This window comes from Bubalus kerabau, chromosome 12 (assembly GCF_029407905.1).
Source record: "Bubalus kerabau isolate K-KA32 ecotype Philippines breed swamp buffalo chromosome 12, PCC_UOA_SB_1v2, whole genome shotgun sequence".
NCBI classification, from domain to species: Eukaryota; Metazoa; Chordata; class Mammalia; order Artiodactyla; family Bovidae; genus Bubalus; species Bubalus kerabau.
Window position 1 is genome coordinate 79,877,284 of NC_073635.1, and position 17,817 is coordinate 79,895,100.

Consider the following 17,817-nt stretch of genomic DNA (forward strand, 5'->3'; position numbering starts at 1 on the left):
CAGACATCCTTAGGGGCTGACCAATACCAACACAGATCTACACGTGACCTGTATAAATGTATCATTGCTATACACACCTGCTGCTGCTGCTGCTGCTAAGTCGCTTCAGTCGTGTCCAACTCTGTGCGACCCCATAGACGGCAGCCCACCAGGCTCCCCGGTCCCTGGGATTCTCCAGGCAAGAACACTGAAGTGGGTTGCCATTTCCTTCTCCAAAGCATGAAAGTGAAAAGTGAAAGTGAAGTCGCTCAGTCGTGTCCGATTCCCAGAGACCCCATGGACTGCAGCCTACCAGGCTCCTCCATCCATGGGATTTTCCAGGCAAGAGTACTGGAGTGGGATGACATTGCCTTCTCCAGCTATACACACCTACAGTTTAGTAAATTACCATTCTGAATATATGTGACAGAATTTCACACCAAATTCTATTATCTTATTAATAATAATATAATAATATATATTATATATTATAATATATAATAATATAATAACTAATATTGTTTAACTGGAAAGTGTAGGATTACAACTCAACCCCACTATGCATTTTGCTCACTAGCTGACCCATTTCCTAACCAACTTGCTACCTTGATTTCACATGAAGTAAAATACTTGCCCCTGTCTAATTTATTCCCTCTGCCTCTGATAATACAATAATAATTCTGCCCTCATTCTGCCTAAAAATGCAGGGATAGACAGTAGAAATCCATGATATCACTAAGACATGTCACTGGATCAACTAACTACATAGTCATAAAAGCATTGAGACAATTTAGCAAGAAAGCACATGGCCTTCCCAGACTGGGATACAGGAGGACTCCTAGAAAGAAAACAGCAGCATCTAAACTTCCACGTGGCCCATTGCAATTACTGTGATGGGGATCGAAGCTGAAATTCAAGCTCCTTAATCTTTGAAAAAGCTTCCCCTAAACAGAACTTAACACTCTTCATCAATCTTGGCTAGCAAAATGTCAATGAGTTCTTTGCTGTTCCTAGAATATTTATGTCTGATATCCCCAGAAAAGTTGTTACAGGCGAAAGGAAAAAAGGAGTTTTTCTCAAAGTTTTAATCATCTGTTTCTACAACTGCTTAAACATCCAGGTTCTCTGTTGGTGAGATAAAAAAATGAAATTATAATTGTATCTTATTTCTGGGGTTGGTTTGCTTCTGAAACAACTGGATCTCCAGTTTTCAACTAAAATTTTTCATTTTAGGCTGCAAAACTAGAAATAACTTTGTTACTCTAACTGATACTAAGAAGAACAGATACTAATACTTCATGCTCAAAGAAACTTGAGATAAGCTTTAGCTTCCTCAGAGCACAGTGCAGGAAAAATATGTCAACATGGAGTCTAATTTATAATCATCTAATTTAACTCCTCATGTTAACAAAACTGTTGTCAAAATCACAGAGGAAAGACTTCATTCTGAGGTTTCCATTTATTCATCCTTTAGTTGGGTAACCTATTCTTGTAATGAAGTTTTCAAGGGCACTGTATTTTGGGGCATGATTTGAAACCATTTATCAGTGGAACATCCCATTAATGCCCAATTTCATTTCTGTGGCATTCCTAATTTTTCAGGAAAGAACTGAAGAATCATCATTTTCTCCACAAGTATCTCTCACAAGTTTGAACAAGTGAATATTTGTGAAAATTCTCACCTTTGTTGTAAACTGGAAGCTCTTAAATTTGATGGGGGAAACAAAACTTCAAGGAATATGATTTGATGATTGTTATTAACATGGAAGTTTCCAAAGACAATTGAATATATAGAAAACTGTATATATAGCAAGTGATGTTCTGGGGAGTGGGATTAAAAAGAAGGTGGAAGGGAGGCTTTTTAATGTCAAGTGTTTCAATAGGACCTGCTTATTTGTTTGTTACAAGCATATATTAGTTTTTAAAATTAAACAACAAAGAATCAAAGAAGCTTCAAAAAAAAGGCAGAGTCGGGGACAGGGGGCGGTAGTTTAATTCAGGACAGAGAAGTCTAGGATGATAACGGCATCAAGTAGAGAAGAAGGACGCTCCAAGGTTAAATCCCAGGAGAGCAAGGGCAGTAACTGGAGTCTCCAATGGATGGATGTGACTCCAGGCTGCCAAGCATCTAACGCGACTGGGGTTCCATCACTCCTCACTGGCCTGGAAGCTGTTGTGGGTCACTGAGCACAGGACATAGTCTGAAAGGCTTCAAGCAGCCATCTAAAGAGCTGCTCACAACAAAGCTATGCTGAGTGCCCTGCCGGCAGCTACTGAGTTCCCAGAAACAGCACCTGTCACTGCATCAGTGAGGTACATGTTAGGACGTTCCTGGATGTCAGGAGCCCCAAACTCTTCTCAGTGAGCCCACGCGCAGTTCAGGGCCTCTCTCCAGGCAGTCTCCCAAAGTGACAGCTTAAAATGATGCCTGACAAAACCTTCTGCCACTTCTGAGCCAATCCCATCCTTAAGACTCCAAGGCACTGGGCAAAACCCTTAAAATCCTCTTCAAACAAATTTCCTAAGATGTAGGAGGCACTTGAATCTACAGAATTAGCCTAGACTATGGACAGGGAAGTCTGGCGTGCTGCAGTCCATGGGGTCTCAAAAGTTGAACACAACTGAGCGACTGAACTGATACCACTTCTATTCAAGATAAAAGATAAATGCTTGAGAAAACATTTGTGTTATATATGTATGTGTGATATGCACACACGTAACATATATTCATATCTGTGTGTATACACATACACACACATGTAACACATATATGTACAACAATACCAATAAAAAAATCAAGTCATGAGGGAACGCTTGGAACAAGATAATGGCAATAACTTTTCTCTCTAAAATAGCATCTCTTCTTTTCATCTTTTTAATTCCCTAAATGAACTAACCCAACAATAAACCAAGAGACAAAAAAGAACTATTTGTAAAGCTCGACAGCACGGTGCTATTTACCCTCACCTGAAAGTCATCATACGGGAAGAGCAGCATCTCCCGTAGACAGTCGTTCAGGATCTGTGTCTTCTTCTGGACGATGACATTTTCATAGTCCAGTGGCTCAATGAGCTTTGGCTTGGCCTGGAAGGTGAAGAGATAAGCAATTGAAACACCTACAGATAAATGCAACTTCTCAAGACTGAAGAACTTTATACATCTTGCATGCATGCGCTCAGTCGTGTCCGACTCTTCACGACCCCTAACTGTATGTAGCCCACCAGGCTCCTCTGCCCATGGAATTTCCCAGGCAAGAATAAACTGGCTGAAGTGGGTAGTCATTTCCTTCTCCAAGGGACCTTCCCAACATAGGGATTAAAGCTCAGTCTCCTGCAATGGTAGGCGGATTCTTTACCACTGAGCCACCCAGGAAGCCCGAAGCATAGGTCCCTTATCCATCCTACTCTACATGTTTTTGCATTCTCCAACTTCTCTACAATGAGAGTGTGGCAGCTTTGCTATCAGAAAGAATCAAAAGCAAGAGAAACAAGTTGTTTTCAAAAGAACAGAAGACACTTCCTGGTCCTCTGCTTGTTTGGTTATTTAAGTACAAAGGAGGCTATGGGGTCTGGTGGAACTTCCAGTCACATCTTGGGTCACCCCTGGCTAGGTCAGTCCCCTACTAAGCCTTAAGCTTTGCCAGAGCCACTCTGCTTGGGAATCCAGCCATGATCTGGCAACGATGGCCAGTGGCTCCAGCCATGACCATCTCTTCTTGATCCTGGGCTAACCCTAACCCTAACCCTGGGCTTAAAACATCCACAGAGCTCAATATTTTATATAAAACTCTGTGAAACTCTTCTCTGGGTCTCAAAATAGCCCTGTCTAATCTATCTACCTACTTACATATGCAACACTGAAATATAGAGAAATGTGAGCAGGACTAAAACCAGGCCAGTAAGGGGGAAAAAGTACTTAAACCAGGGCTTGTGGGTGAGCCCCAGGGGATAGGGGTGGCCATCCCTAGCATGTACTAATCAGAAGAATGAGGCAACGAGCTGGAGAGAATATGCCGTTTCTAGCCATTTCCAAAGTTAGTAAAAAATCTCGTCTAGTTCTAGTCATTGTCACAGTGTTTAGTGATCACTTTCCACATGCAAGGCACTAAGTGGGCTAACTCAACAGTAAAGATACATATTCAACTAATTACAGCACAGTATGCCAAGTGCTAAAGAGATGCATTTGCATGCACGCATGCACACACACAGTTATCAGAAATAAATTCATTATATCAATAAATCCTTTACTGCAATATTATTTCTGAAACTATTTATAAAAACATCCGATATATACAATTTCAACAAATGCTCTATGTAGTAAAATGTCAATTCATATATAGGAAAAATACTAAAGATATCTGGTATATGGCAACTAGATTAGAAATTGTGACAGACTGCCCTGTGTTCCTCAAATTTGTATCCTTTCCTTCCAAATAGAGCTGGACTACATTTCCCAGCCTCCCCATAGTTGGGTGTGGTCACATGACTGTCTTATGACCAATGGCATGTGAGTGGAAGGGATGTGGCCTGCTGCCAAGCCTGGCTCATAAAAAGCCTCTGCTATAGACTGACTGACTGACTGTGTCCTGAAAACCCATGTGTTGTAACCTAATCCTGAAAAACAATGGGATTTCAAAATCGGGCTTTGGGGAGGTGATTAGATAATGAGGGTAAAACCCTCATGAACAGGATTAGTGTCCTTATAAGAGAGACCTCCAAAAGCTCTCCTGTCCATTCCACCATGTGAGGACACAGCAAGAAGAGAGCATCCATGAACCGAAGTGGACCCTAGGCAAACACTAAATCTGCCCATGCCTTGATCTTAGACTTCCCAGCCTCCGGATCTGAGAGATAGCCTCTCTCCCCTGCTCCCTCCCTACGCCCCCCTGCCAGCAGCACACAGTGGACCCAGCAGTGGACTCAGGAGGCTGAGCGGAGGGTGCAACCCCAAGATGGAAGGAGTCTGGCTTCTGAATCACCCAGCAGAAGGCTGCCTGCTTACAACAGGCACTGAAACAGCCTGTGAACAAGAAGTAAAGCATCTACTGTGTTCTGCCATGGAGTTCTCAATTTTCTTACTGAGGCAGTCACCTTGCTCTATGCTATGCTAAGTCACCTCAGTCGTGTCTGACTCTGTGTGACCCCATAGATGGCAGCCTACCAGGCTCCCCTATCCCTGGGATTCTCCAGGCAAGAACACTGGAGTGGGTTGCCATTTCCTTCTCCAATGCATGAAAGGGAAAAGTGAAAGTGAAGTTGCTCAGTCGTGGCCAACTCTTAGCGACCCCATGGACTGCAGCCTACCAGGCTCCTCCACCCATGGGATTTTCCAGGCAAGAGTCCTGGAGTGGGGTGCCATTGCCTTCTCCGCACCTTGCTCTAGCAGAAGTATAAAATGCTCATCTTTAATGTCAATTACTTGATTTAAGTAGACTCTACAAAACATGCTGAGATAAAAAACAGTGCCCAAATAAGTGCACAATTATTATAAAAGTACATGTTTATGGATGGAGATTAAAAATATATACAATCAAAAAAAGTAAAGCTATCTTGTGAAAAGTGGAGGTAATTTCTTCTTTCAAAATATTTGTAATGTTAAACTGTTTTTACATTAAAAAGAGGCCCAAAAAAGATTTGAAAGTGAAAGCGAAAGTCACTCAGTTGTGTCCGATTCTTTGCAATCCCATGGACTATACAGTCCATGGAATTCTTCAGGCCAGAGTACTGGAGTGGATAGTTATTTTCAAGTAAGAACTGTCACAGAAAATGAAAGTCTTCTCCAAAGTATGTTGCTATGCTATGCTAAGTCGCTTCAGTCGTGTCCGACTCTGTGCGACCCCATAGACGGCAGCCCACCAGGCTCCGCCGTCCCTGGGATTCTCCAGGCAAGAACAGTAGAGTGGGTTGCCATTTCCTTCTCCAATGCATGAAAGAGAAGAGTGAAAGTGAAGTCGCTCAGTCGTGTCTGACTCTTAGCGACCCCATGGACTGTAGCCTATAGCCTACCAGGTTCCTCCGTCCATGGATTTTCCAGGCAAGAGTACTAGAGTGGGGTGCCATTGCCTTCTCCGCCAAAGTATGTTAATTCAACTTAAATAATTTCCTCCTTTATTTCAGTTTGTTATGCTGTATATAGTAATCAGTCTACGGGTGCTTGTTAGCAAAATGGATGTTAATTGTCCACATTCAAATAAGTGATGTGTTTCCTGCCCATGGACCGATACAGACAATACGTTTACATCTTAAGTGCATTTAATGACAGCTCTCACCATTTGACTGAACTTGGACTTCTTAAATCTTCCATAAATGAAAACTATCTACATAGTCATAAATCACTTTTGGTATTTAGCACAACAACTAATGCTTTTGTTAATGAGGTTAATTATTGTTTTCCCCTGAAGGTATCTTGGCAGTATTTAATGTAACGTTGTAGGTATTAGGGCTACCTTGCTTCTGTGGGCCACTGTTAACTTTCAAGGTGTTTTCACACAGATGATCACACTTAATCCACTGTTAAGTTAATTAAACTCAGAGGCCATCAGTCCAAAGTGCTTCTAATGCCATAGGTGGCTGCCTATGTAAGCAAATGGAAATGTAAGCCTGTAAATGCCTCAAGGTTATGAAATCAAAACACTAAGGACAACCCAGCACAAGCAGCCAACTAGGCTCCGTGCTGGAGCCAGTCGACAGCTCCTTTCCTTGCTTCTGCGCTTTTCTTTACAGAAGTCTCTCCCCAGCTCCTACCATCAGAGCACTCCCAACCTCTGGCAATTGGGTATTGCTCAATTCGAATCTATTTTTGCTCAAACCAACTCTTGAAATGTTTAATATGCCTCAGCTGTCCTTTAACACCACAAAGAGGTAGGCGTGGAAACATCACTCCATTTGACGGAGCCCCAGAACCAAGGATCAGAAGTTGAGCTCACGGCCTGACACTGACCGCCACCCAGTAGCCAGCAGACGGGACGAGAACACAGTCTCCTGTCGGTCGGAAGTCTTCCTTCCCCAGGCTGCTTGTGAAGGGTCAGTGCTCACCAACGCTCAACCATGGTACAGTGTCGACCTCTCTTTTAAAAGACGGATGGTGCATGTGAATCAGGAAAACTCATAGGAGGATGGCAATGTTTCAAAGCCTACCTCTCAGGGAAGAATTAGAAATAAAGGAAATCTCAGGGAAGAATCGGAGAAGGCAATGGCACCCCATTCCAGTACTCTTGCCTGGAAAATCCCATGGACGGAGGAGCCTAGTGGGCTGCAGTCCATGGGGTTGCTAGGAGTCGGACACGACTGAGTGACTTCACTTTCACTTTTCACTTTCATGCATTGGAGAAGGAAATGGCAACCCACTCCAGTGTTCTTGCCTGGAGAATCCCAGGGACGGGAGAGCCTGGTGGGCTGCCGTCTATGGGGTCGCACAGAGTCGGACACGACTGAAGCAACTTAGCAGCAGCAGCAGGGAAGAATAACATGTCTTCTGTGGTCTCCAGGACTGGGAAAAGTTGACATGTGTACACACCCTTAAGTTGCTCAATGAAACGACTCCTGGAGACCTGACCGGGGGGAGGTTTTCAGCAACTGCACAGGGCACTGTCCCTGACAGAGCCACTGACACCAGGGGAAAGGGGCCAGAGGAGAGCCACCCACCTGCTGCCTAAGAGCAAGGCAAAAAGCTCCTGCTTCAAACACGGATAGCTGGCCCAGTGCCTGCCTTCCATACGTGGCTTTTAGGAGGAGGGAAGAAAGAAACCATCAGAGGATAAAGGCTGAGAGTGGAGACTGGTGAAGAAAGACAGGAAAAGGGCCAAGATGGAGATGGGGGAGAAGAGTCACAGGTGACAGCCACCTTGGGGTGGCGGAAGTAGAAGATACAGAGATGGAGGAAACATAAGGGCAAGATAAAGACAGCAACAGGAGACACACAGAAATGACAGAGAGGGGGGCTTGGGAGACGTGAGGGAGCCAGTATCTACCAAGCTGTGGGTTAAGACGTGAGGGGGCCAGTATCTACCAAGCTGTGGGTTAAGAGCACAATTGCCTATTTTCCACTCCTCTTTAAACTGATGATTCACTGGTTACAGCTGTTCACTGTTCTTCAGCTCCACTAAGCTTTTCCAGCTGGTCACATGTGTTTTTTTTTTTTTTTGGTTGGGGGGGGGCTGGTGTCGAGGGGAAACCTCAGCCTACCAGTGTAGGAAGCTGGCCTGCGGCATCACTGGTGACAGAAACGACACACAAATAGCACAACGACTCGATGGACTTGAGTTTGAGCAAGCTCCGGGAGTTGGCGGTGGACAGGGAGCCCTGGTGTGTTGCAGTCCATGGGGTCGCAAAGAGTCGGACATGACTGAGCAACTGAACTGAAGAGCAAAACGAGATTAAGTTAATTATCAGACAGCCAGACTCCTGGTTCAGAAGAAAGAGGCTTAGCGCAGAGCTGGCTCATGACCTTGGCTTTAAAGCCATCTCGACAAACCTAAGCTCAATGTTTCTCCTGGTGACATGACTCAAGAGTGTTGGACGGCACCCCACAATCCTGCAATCCTTGCAATTGCCCAGCCATGAGGCCAAAGAAAGAACCTGGAGTCAGTGATAGAGAAAATCAACAATGTACTGGGCGGGGACTCTTACAAGTCAGAGGCCATGTACAGCTGACGGGAGGCAGGACATGACAGCAATCTTCACTGCAAGGGGGAGGGCTGGCCATCAGTGACAGGGGGCCTGACGTCAGAAGGGCCCCTCAGGTGCCAGGGAGCAGCTGGAACGCATGCCCTGCAGCTCTCTGGGCTGGAAGTCGCAGTGAGGACCGCTGTTTCCTGCTGATGACTTCGCATACTGGAGCCCGTCTAGACTCAGGGCTAGGACAGCCACTAGCTGAGGGGTGCGGGGGATCGGGCCAATCACACAGGGGGTTACTGATTAAACTTCCAGCTTAAGGTGGGGAGGCAACCATGCACATAAAGTAAGGCTGAGGCAGCGCCGGGCCAAGCTGGGATGTACAGAGAGCAGGAGTTCAGGCATCTTATGAAGCCTGATTATATGAAGGGCTACTTTATTTTTTTCAGTTGAGGTATAATTGACATACCAGTTCTTGATTTATGTGGGTCCAGAATTACCTAAATTGATGAATGGCCAATGCTCTTACAATGCTCCTGGCCATTAGAACTACCAGGTTTTGGAACTCTGCACATTTACCTGCTTGAATTTTCAATATTCCAGGACACTTGTGTCTCCCTAGGCGGGATGGGGCTCAGCCAGCTCCCGAGTAGGATGTTTGGAACATGTCCAGTGCGTGACTGTGCTTTCACAGTGTGTAAAAAGTGCAACTCAATCTATACTCAAGTCCTTCAGCTTCCTCCCTCGTTGGGAGCTTAAAAGTTCTTATCTATCGGACGAGCCTAGAGCCTGTTATACAGTGTGAAGTCAGTCAGAAAAAGAAAAACAAATGTCGTTTACTAATGCAAATATGTGAAATCTAGAAAAATGGAATCCCCATATGGAATGTACCAATGAACCTATTTGCAAGGCAGGAATAGAGACTCATACATAATGTACAGACTTATGGTTATAGTCGGGCAAGAGGAGAATGGGACAAGTTGAGAGAGCAGCACTGAAATACACACATTACCATGTGTAAAATAGCTAGCTAGTGGGAAGCTGCTGTCTGACACAGGGAGCTCAGCCTGGCGCTCTGTGATGACCTGGAGGGGTGGGATGGGGTGGGAGGGAGCTTCAGGAAGGCAGGGGCCTGTGCATGCCTATGGCTGATTCATGCTAATGCGTGGCAGGAACCCACACAACGTCGCAAAGCAATTATCCTCCAACTAAAAATAAATACTTTTTTTAAAAAAGTCCTTAGGTATGAACATTCATTTCTCCGTTACTGTGAAATTAGATAGGGAGAGGTCTGTGGTGCTACGAGGCCACAACAGTCTACAGCAGTGTTTCTCAAAGCAGGGGCCGGGGAACAGCACCGTCAGCATCACCTGGGAAGCTGATACAGATGTAAATTCTGAGGCCTCATCCCAAGCCTGAATCAGAAGCTCCAGGCAGGGACCAACCATCCTAGAAGAAGCTCTCCCAGGGACTCTGAAGAACACCTGGACTATCATGATGGCCCAGGAACTGTGCTGGAATTTGTGAGTTCAGGGGTGAACACGGAACAATACCATGGTGAGAGACTTAATCTCCCTGAGGTTATGGACCCCCTGAGACCGAGGGCCCCTCCCCTCAGAAATGTATATGCACAGTACTTGCCAAAGTTTTTACCTAGTTTGGGGCGGAGGGAGGGCTGCCCTTCCCTGGAGACTAGCTATGGAACTGAGTCAAAGAAACCCTGGAAGGTGGGAGAGGCAGGCTCGTAAACACCTGATTTAGTTTAGTGGCAGGTGCCGGCAGATGCTGATGCAGAGCTGAAAGTAGAGATGAGATGGCACCAGCTGCCGTCCATGGGCTGTGAGATCTCCTCATGTCACCAAGCAAGTGCTGCCTCACCAGGGCTGAGGGAAGAATGAGAATTCTTCAGGAGGCAAGGGTTTGAATTCCTTGAGCCGACAGCTCAGCCCTCCTTGGGCACGTGGATACGTGGGTTGCTGTGGCGTCTCTAACCCGGGGGCCCAGGACACAGGCAGTGCGCTTGCACTCCCCACACAGGCCCACCTGTCACAGTCCTACAGCCCTTTGCAGCGGTCCACAGAGGCTTTATTTTAGGAGCAGAATCGTTGCTCTAAAAAAACAAATCTGACACAGGCAGAGCTGCCAAGAAAGTGAAAGCAGGGTTGCTCTAGCCCCGGGGCAGGCAGCGCATGGCCACACAACTGGGCACCACCTCAGCCCATCAGAAGGCAGCCTATCCCTTCTCTGACCACTGCGGCCTCGTTAGCAGCAGTCCTAGGGTGCAGTTCCTTCAGCCGTGCGTTGAAATGACCCATGAACAGCTCATCTCCCCCACTGTTAGCGCCCTGGGACAGGGCCGGTTCTCCTTGTCTCTATGCCCCCTCAGCACAGAGCCAGGGACGCCGTGACAGCTTAATGCCCTTCCCTTGCACAGCCCCTCTCCAGGCTCCATACATCCCTGTTGAGGTTGACTGTTGCTTGGCATCTTGGTTTAGGAAGATTTACAGGAACGTGGCTCATTAAGTCGGTCCTCCCAACGTCATGTAGGCGATACGACAAGGAGGTGCACAGAAGCAGTACCACAACACAGGTACATCCCAAGATTTTGGGCCAGAACTGCTTGGAGGTATCGCAGATCAGTTGTCACACAAACTCAGAATGCCCCCAAGGCACACAGCTCCTATATGATGACCCTAACAGAGATTTATTCAATCCTAAAAGTTCATGTGATGTCACCAAACATTGCAAAGCTAAACGCTTCTAAACTATGATTAATCAAATACAAATTTCAACTAATCTTGCTACAGGAAAGACGAAATGATCTAATTCTTGTGACACCGACTGATAACACAAAGTCATGATCGTATGAAGAGGTGATATGAGTATGAAGCCAAAAAATGTCTCAAAGAAAGTATTACTCAGGTGTGTCAAGAGGTTCACTGATTAAAATGTATTGTTTTCCTGTATTTTCGATGTCAATAATTTGGCTTTTTAAACATTGTAATTGGTTGTGATTTCTTTTCAAATTCTAAATAAATATTCACTTCCGTGCCTTATTATGTATTTGTAACTTAAGTTATTTTTCTTAAAGCCCCCAAAGTCTAAGCTTCACTGCTCGGAAAATCTGGATCTGCTCTGATAGGGCCATATATATATCACACAGATACTGATCAAGTTGAAGGCCATCTTTAGCACAGTGGTTAAAAAAACTGAGCCCATGAAGTTACGTGGGGCTGTTATTGGGCCTCGTTGAATTAATGCTCAACACAGCCTGGCAAACAGCAGGCACATAATAAATGTAATTATTACTATTATGTGTTGCTTTGACCAGTAGATGGGGACGGGGGGCACTTTTAATGCCACTTTTAATAATATTATTATTAAAAGTGTTGCTGGCATGACAGCAATCTGAATTTTTTGTTCTTGAGTGAGTACTACACGTACATTCAATGTCACCAACCTGTTTACAAAACCTTTCTTCTATGCTCCAAGAACATATTAAACAGACAACAATGGCTAGGACTTTCATAGAGAAGGAAAAACAAAAGGCCGAGCATGGAGAAAACTATATGATAATAAACAGAGAGGACACTGGAATTCAGGGTCTGAGCCCAAAGAAAACCCAGACAGACACTTCCATTACAGGTGGTATTGGAAAGGACAGAACAGTCTTGGCGGGGGCGGGGATGGAGCGAGCAAACTCCTCGGGGGGCCCAGAGACGGTTTTCTCTCAATGAATCAAAGCCTTGGCTTCTTTGGACAAGACTCGGAACAGCCTGAGGCTGTTCATGTGACCAGATGGTAGGAAGAAGCGGCTCCATCTGAAGGGATACCCTGGGCCCAGGTGAGCCACTGACGCCCAGGGCCCCCTTCCCCATCTACTGGTCAAAGCAGGAGGCAGCAGGCCGGCTTCCAGTGACCACGCAGCTCTCACGGGCGCCAAAGGCCAGGACCCACACACCCTCCTGTCCATCTCCCTCAGAGCCTTGCTGAACTCAGTCCTTTCGATCGCATTTGCTGCTCTGGGTTTGGCCGCTTGACATCCACGCAAACTGAAGTTCCAGATCCACGGGCAATCGGAGGTCAGGTAATGTTCTCAGCACCAATAAAACAAGACTCCTCTGGAATCCAGCAGAATGGGAAAGCGTCGGCCCACGAATGAGCTCGACATTGGCCAAGTGTGCACAAAGCCTCGAAAATGAGCTGAACAAAAAGGCTTTCTGATTCTATTGCTCTCCCCTCTGACATGATGGCTTCCCGTGAACTTTCTAGTCATTTCTTGCCTTTGTGTGTCTGGTAACTAAATGTTAACACAAGCTGAAACCCTGAACGCCACTGCTTGAAATAGCAAACTGAGGAAACGGCAGCTCTTGGAGCACTCTATTTTAAGACATGAGAAATGCGTCGCTTCTGCTTATAAAGAATTTAGGACTTCCTTGATTTATCTGTGAGCTACAAAACCTCCTCCATAGGCTGGGATGAAAAGGCTTCATGGAACTGAGTCCATTTTTCAAAATGGTGCACTTCTCCACATTGCCCCACAGGACCCAGCACTGCTGCTGGGGTGGAGGGTGGGGAGGGGGTGCTTGCAATAAGAAGGAACGGGGCTTCTGAAGGCAGAGTTAATCCTGCAGCCCTGAGCCTGTCTGCACCTCCATCTTGCACACAACTCTCACTCCATACTCCCACCGGGAACTTCTTGGAAGCTGTCAGATTTGAAGGAACAATCCTCACCTTCCTATAATTAGGGTGAGCGCAGGACATGAGCAGCTGTCCCCCTCCCCCAGTGCAAGGGCTGTGAGCAGATAGATATGTGTTCGTTCTCTCCATGCGTTTTCATGCAGCCTGTTCACGTGCATGGTGCCAGGTCTTTGGGATCCTGAGATGAAAAAGACACAGCCTACCCCCCTGCCCGAGCAAGCTCACAAGCCAGTGGGCAGGTGGACGTGTGAACGAGGCAGAACACGGTGACCGACAGCAATGGGAACCCAGGAGTGGCACTTGACCCACTAGAGTGAAACTGACTCTCCTCCCCTCCCCACTCCTGTTAGAGTACCAGCTACAGGAAGGGAAAGATCTCTGTTTTATTTACTGGTATTATGTCTAAATGATTTCTGCTTTGTCTAGCCCCTGAAACAGAACCTGCATTGCACAGGCACGCGGTGAGTGAAGGGGCCCGACAGTGCGGTGCTTCCTAAAGGAAGTGGTTAGCGCTGAGTCCAAGAGGTGAACAAGTCAGTCAGGCTTCAGGGTGGCCTGGAGACCCCTTGCAGAGAAAACAGAGAAGCTAAGGAGCATGCTCACGGGTGCAATCAGATTTTGTGGGGCCCTAAATCTGTATCATCAAAAGGGGAATGGGGTTTAGGAAGTTGCTGGGGTCTCCTCTGGGGCCTGGTCAATCCCCTCTGAACAGTAAGTTCAGGAAGTGAAGTGAAGCGAAGTAAAAGTCGCTCAGTCCTGTCCGACTCTTTGCGACCCCATAGACTATACAGTCCATGGAATTCTCCAGGCCAGAATACTGGAGTGGGTAGGCTTTCCCTTCTCCAGGGCATCTTCCCAACCCAAGGATGGAACCCAGGTCTCCTGCATTGCAGGCAGATTCTTTACCAGCTGAGCCACAAGGGAAGCTTAAGAATACTGGAGAGGGTAGCCTATCCCTTCTCCAGTGGATCTTCCCAACCCAGGAATCGAACCAGGGATCTCCTGCATTGCAGGCGGATTCTTTAGCAACTGAGCTGTGAGGGAAGCCCTGAGTTCAGGAAGTGGTGGGCAGTTCAGGATAGCCAGGCAGAGCTCACAGCAGGCACGGGCCCCCACAGGCCAAGGGCTCGGAGCACCTCCTGTAGGGTGCGACAGCGTCGCTGGAACCCAGTGTGACGCAGAAAACTGTGTTTATGAGAACTCCTTTCTGAGAGTACTGGATGCGGCTGCAAAGCACGAATGAACAAGCCACCTGAAATCAGCAGTGGACTCTTGGATGGATATGCTTAGGAAGCAATGGATAGTTACCCGCAAGGCCTCAGTTTCTCTGAATGGGTAGGAACCCTGGAAGCTGAGGCGTAGAGCTCTGCGCAAGGGGTCCCACTCCACCAATGCCTCAGGCAGCCCTTGGTCCTCGTCTAACACAAACAACTCTCTGAACAGCATCTGTTTGAGGTCGTCCCAATGATTAGCTCACATGTCTCCAAGCCACCCCTGGACTACAGCCTATGGTGAAGGATGAGGCTACAGTGCAGACAGGCCATGTTGGGAAGGGCCCTGAGGAAGCCAGCAAAAAGAGACTGAGAGACATAAAACGAGGCGCATACATCCTCCAGCCGTGGAGAATGGCCTCCGATCTCCTTGTAACACACGCGGTCTTCTTCCCTTAACCCAGGACATTAGGACTCGGGAGACCCTGACAACCAACATCTGATCACCTTCTCCTCCAGCAATACACGTTCTTCTGCAGACTGCTAACAATGTGTGCTGGAACAAAGGCCTCAGCAGCTGTTCAGAATCGGGCTTGTTTAAAACGAGCAGGAGGTTCAGTAAGAACAGAGCTGCAACTGTGCAAACGTCAGAACCTGAGATTTGTCTGGTCCAACCCTCCCGTCTCACAGACAGGGACACCTGGGAGCATGGGTAGGAGCTGTGTGACTGTCCTGAGGTCCCAGGAGGAGCTGTTGGCAAAGCTGGGCTGGTGTCCGGGGTCTCCTGACCCCTGGACTACGCCCTTCCCTGGTCCCCGCTCCTCCTCGCAGCCTCTACATTTTAAATTTTTGCACACTCGCTGACAGCATGCACAAGCACCTGGTCCAGAAGACTGGAGAAAAGGGGGACCCTATCTTAGCGTGGACTGAGAAGAAAGCTCGAACCTCAGCATGAAACCACAACAGCTGGTGAACTGGAGAATGTTTAGAAGGACCTGTAATGAACACCAAACTTGCAGACATCTAAATATATTTCTCATGCTGAAATGTGGTGCTATCCTCAGAAGAGACTAACACCAAGAATGACACACTTGTGAATACCGCTTTTTTATATTACAAACACTGATAAGATGCTGAATTCTTTTACACAGGGCTGAAATGAGCACTCAAATGAGAGAACTTGTCACTGACAGACTGTACTGAATCACCATGGCAGTATGAGCAATACTTGGACATGCAAAATCAATCAGTCGGATGGAAGGAAAAGAGCCTGCGTTTTGTATTTGTCACTTTTATAAATAAGTGTGGTTTTCCAAAAATTATTATCCTATTACTAAAGTGAACAGAATTAGAGACTATGAAAAACTGTCGAATCAATGGCATCTAGAAAATGGAATGGCAATGGAGGTAATAATGAAGCTAATAATACTAATTAACGAAAGCCCACATAACTGCTTGCGTGCAGTCAGCTGTGCTCAGTGGGGGGGGCACAGACAGTGAGGGGCTTAGGCGGGCCTCCTCCACACCCTGTTCCCCTGAGAATCCTGAGCGGAGCTGAGTGCGGCCTGTGCAGACTGCATCTCAAGTGTCTTCTTTCTGCCCTGAGGCAGGGCATGAGCCAGAGAGGCAGGGAAGGGAGGGAGGAGACAGCCAACAGGCGGAGAGTCCGAGGGACGCCTCTGTACGCGTCTCTCACACACACAACACGCCAGCTGCTGATTCTCTTGACATTTTTTCACATGTGAAAAGCAACGATGAAGGCAAAAGAGAAAGACACACACCACGATAGGTGCCTAAAGAAGTTTAGCTTCAATCCACACCACAGACTCCGTTCCCGTCAATAATTTCCCTCCCACTTTTTTTAGTATTATAGACTGAAATTCTTCACTCTTCCTATGTCAATAAAAGTTATTTTTGAAACCCTGAAATGAAGAGGTCAAGTAATTAAGCTGAAAGGCTCTAAAAACCAGATTTAGTCAGATTTCAAAACAACTTACTTTAAACTACTTATCTGTGAACACTGAGGGGGGAGTGGGGTGGGGAATGGAACATTCAGAACACGGTTCTGGTTCACAGGAGTTTCTGAGCACGTCATCACCAGGAAGGCAGTTCAGACACCAGCAAAGGCAGGAATGGGGTGTCAGGATTAAAGTCTTGATCCCCAAAATAATTGCTATTGTTGCAGGTGGTGATGAGTGGATGGGGGTTCATCATATCAGACCAGTGTTTCTCAAAGTATGGCCCCAGGCCAGCAGTACCAGAGCTGCCTGGAACTTGCTGGAAATGCACATTCCCCCCAGAGCCACCAAATCAGAAATTCTGGGGGTGGGGCCAGGCAATCTGGGTGCCTGTGATGCCACCCAAGTCAGAAAACCACTCTCCTAGTCTGTCTACCTTCATGTATGTTCCAGAAATTCATATTACAAAGTGTTTTTTAAAAATCCTGGCTCGACTGCTTGTTGACTATGTGGCCTTGGGACAAATTACTCAATCTCCATATCCACATTTGAAATGGGAAAAATACTAATTTCTCTTATCTTCATCACAGGGTCACTGAAGGGTTTCAATATTAAGTGCGTGGTACAAAGCACTGAAAAATACCACTTTCTCTTATCTTCATCGCAGGGTCACTGAAGGGTTTCAATATACAGTGCGTGGTTCAGAGCACTGAAAAATACCACTTTCTTCTTATCTTTATCACAGGGTCACTGAAGGGTTTCAATATACAGTGTGTGGTTCAGAGCACTGGTCATGGGGATCATACGTAGTTAAGCTCATTCAGATACAGAGAATTTTAGTCCCTAGAGCATAAACAAGCCTTTGCTGGATCACACATTAATTCTCTCTCTAAACCTGCCCCGAAACTCTTAGGGTTGCATCACCATCTTTTCCTAGATGGGGAAACTGAACCTCGGAGGGGTTCCATGAATCAACAAAGGTCTCACAGATGGTGACCTGCGGGTCTCCTGGGGCCAAGCCCACGACCTTTCCCATGTGACACGTAACAGCACTGCAGAGTTCCAGAACAGGAAGCCCCTTCCCAGAGCCCCCACTTCTTGTCCCGGGAACGCACAACCCTGGGCCACGCCACGCTGCCCCAGCCTCCACACCTCCAGGGAGGACAGGAATCTGAGGCCTTCTGCCCACCTCTGAGATCCAGAAACATAAAGCTGCACTGAACTGCCCAGGCACCACAATCTCACACCGGGAGAGAGAAAAAGCAGAGTCCTTCCCTGAAAGATCATTTTCTGTATCAAGTATTGATACATTACAAATCATACTCCAAAATACTAAATCTTCCTGAAGAATCAGAT

General features: G+C 46.6%; 1 protein-coding gene across 17 annotated transcripts in view; it reads right to left on the minus strand.

Moving 5' to 3' along the window:
* Positions 1-17,817, minus strand: part of DOCK9 (dedicator of cytokinesis 9) — a 285,572-nt gene that overhangs the window by 146,278 nt on the left and 121,477 nt on the right. For 16 of the 17 annotated variants that reach the window (XM_055542924.1, XM_055542919.1, XM_055542920.1 and 13 more), the window contains exon 2: positions 2,947-3,063. In XM_055542924.1, coding sequence (XP_055398899.1) covers positions 2,947-2,976 — 30 coding nt within the window. In that variant the 5' untranslated portion in view covers positions 2,977-3,063. Of the gene's footprint in view, positions 1-2,946; positions 3,064-7,622; positions 7,982-17,817 lie in introns of those variants that run through there. The other variant, XM_055542922.1, reaches the window with a different exon arrangement.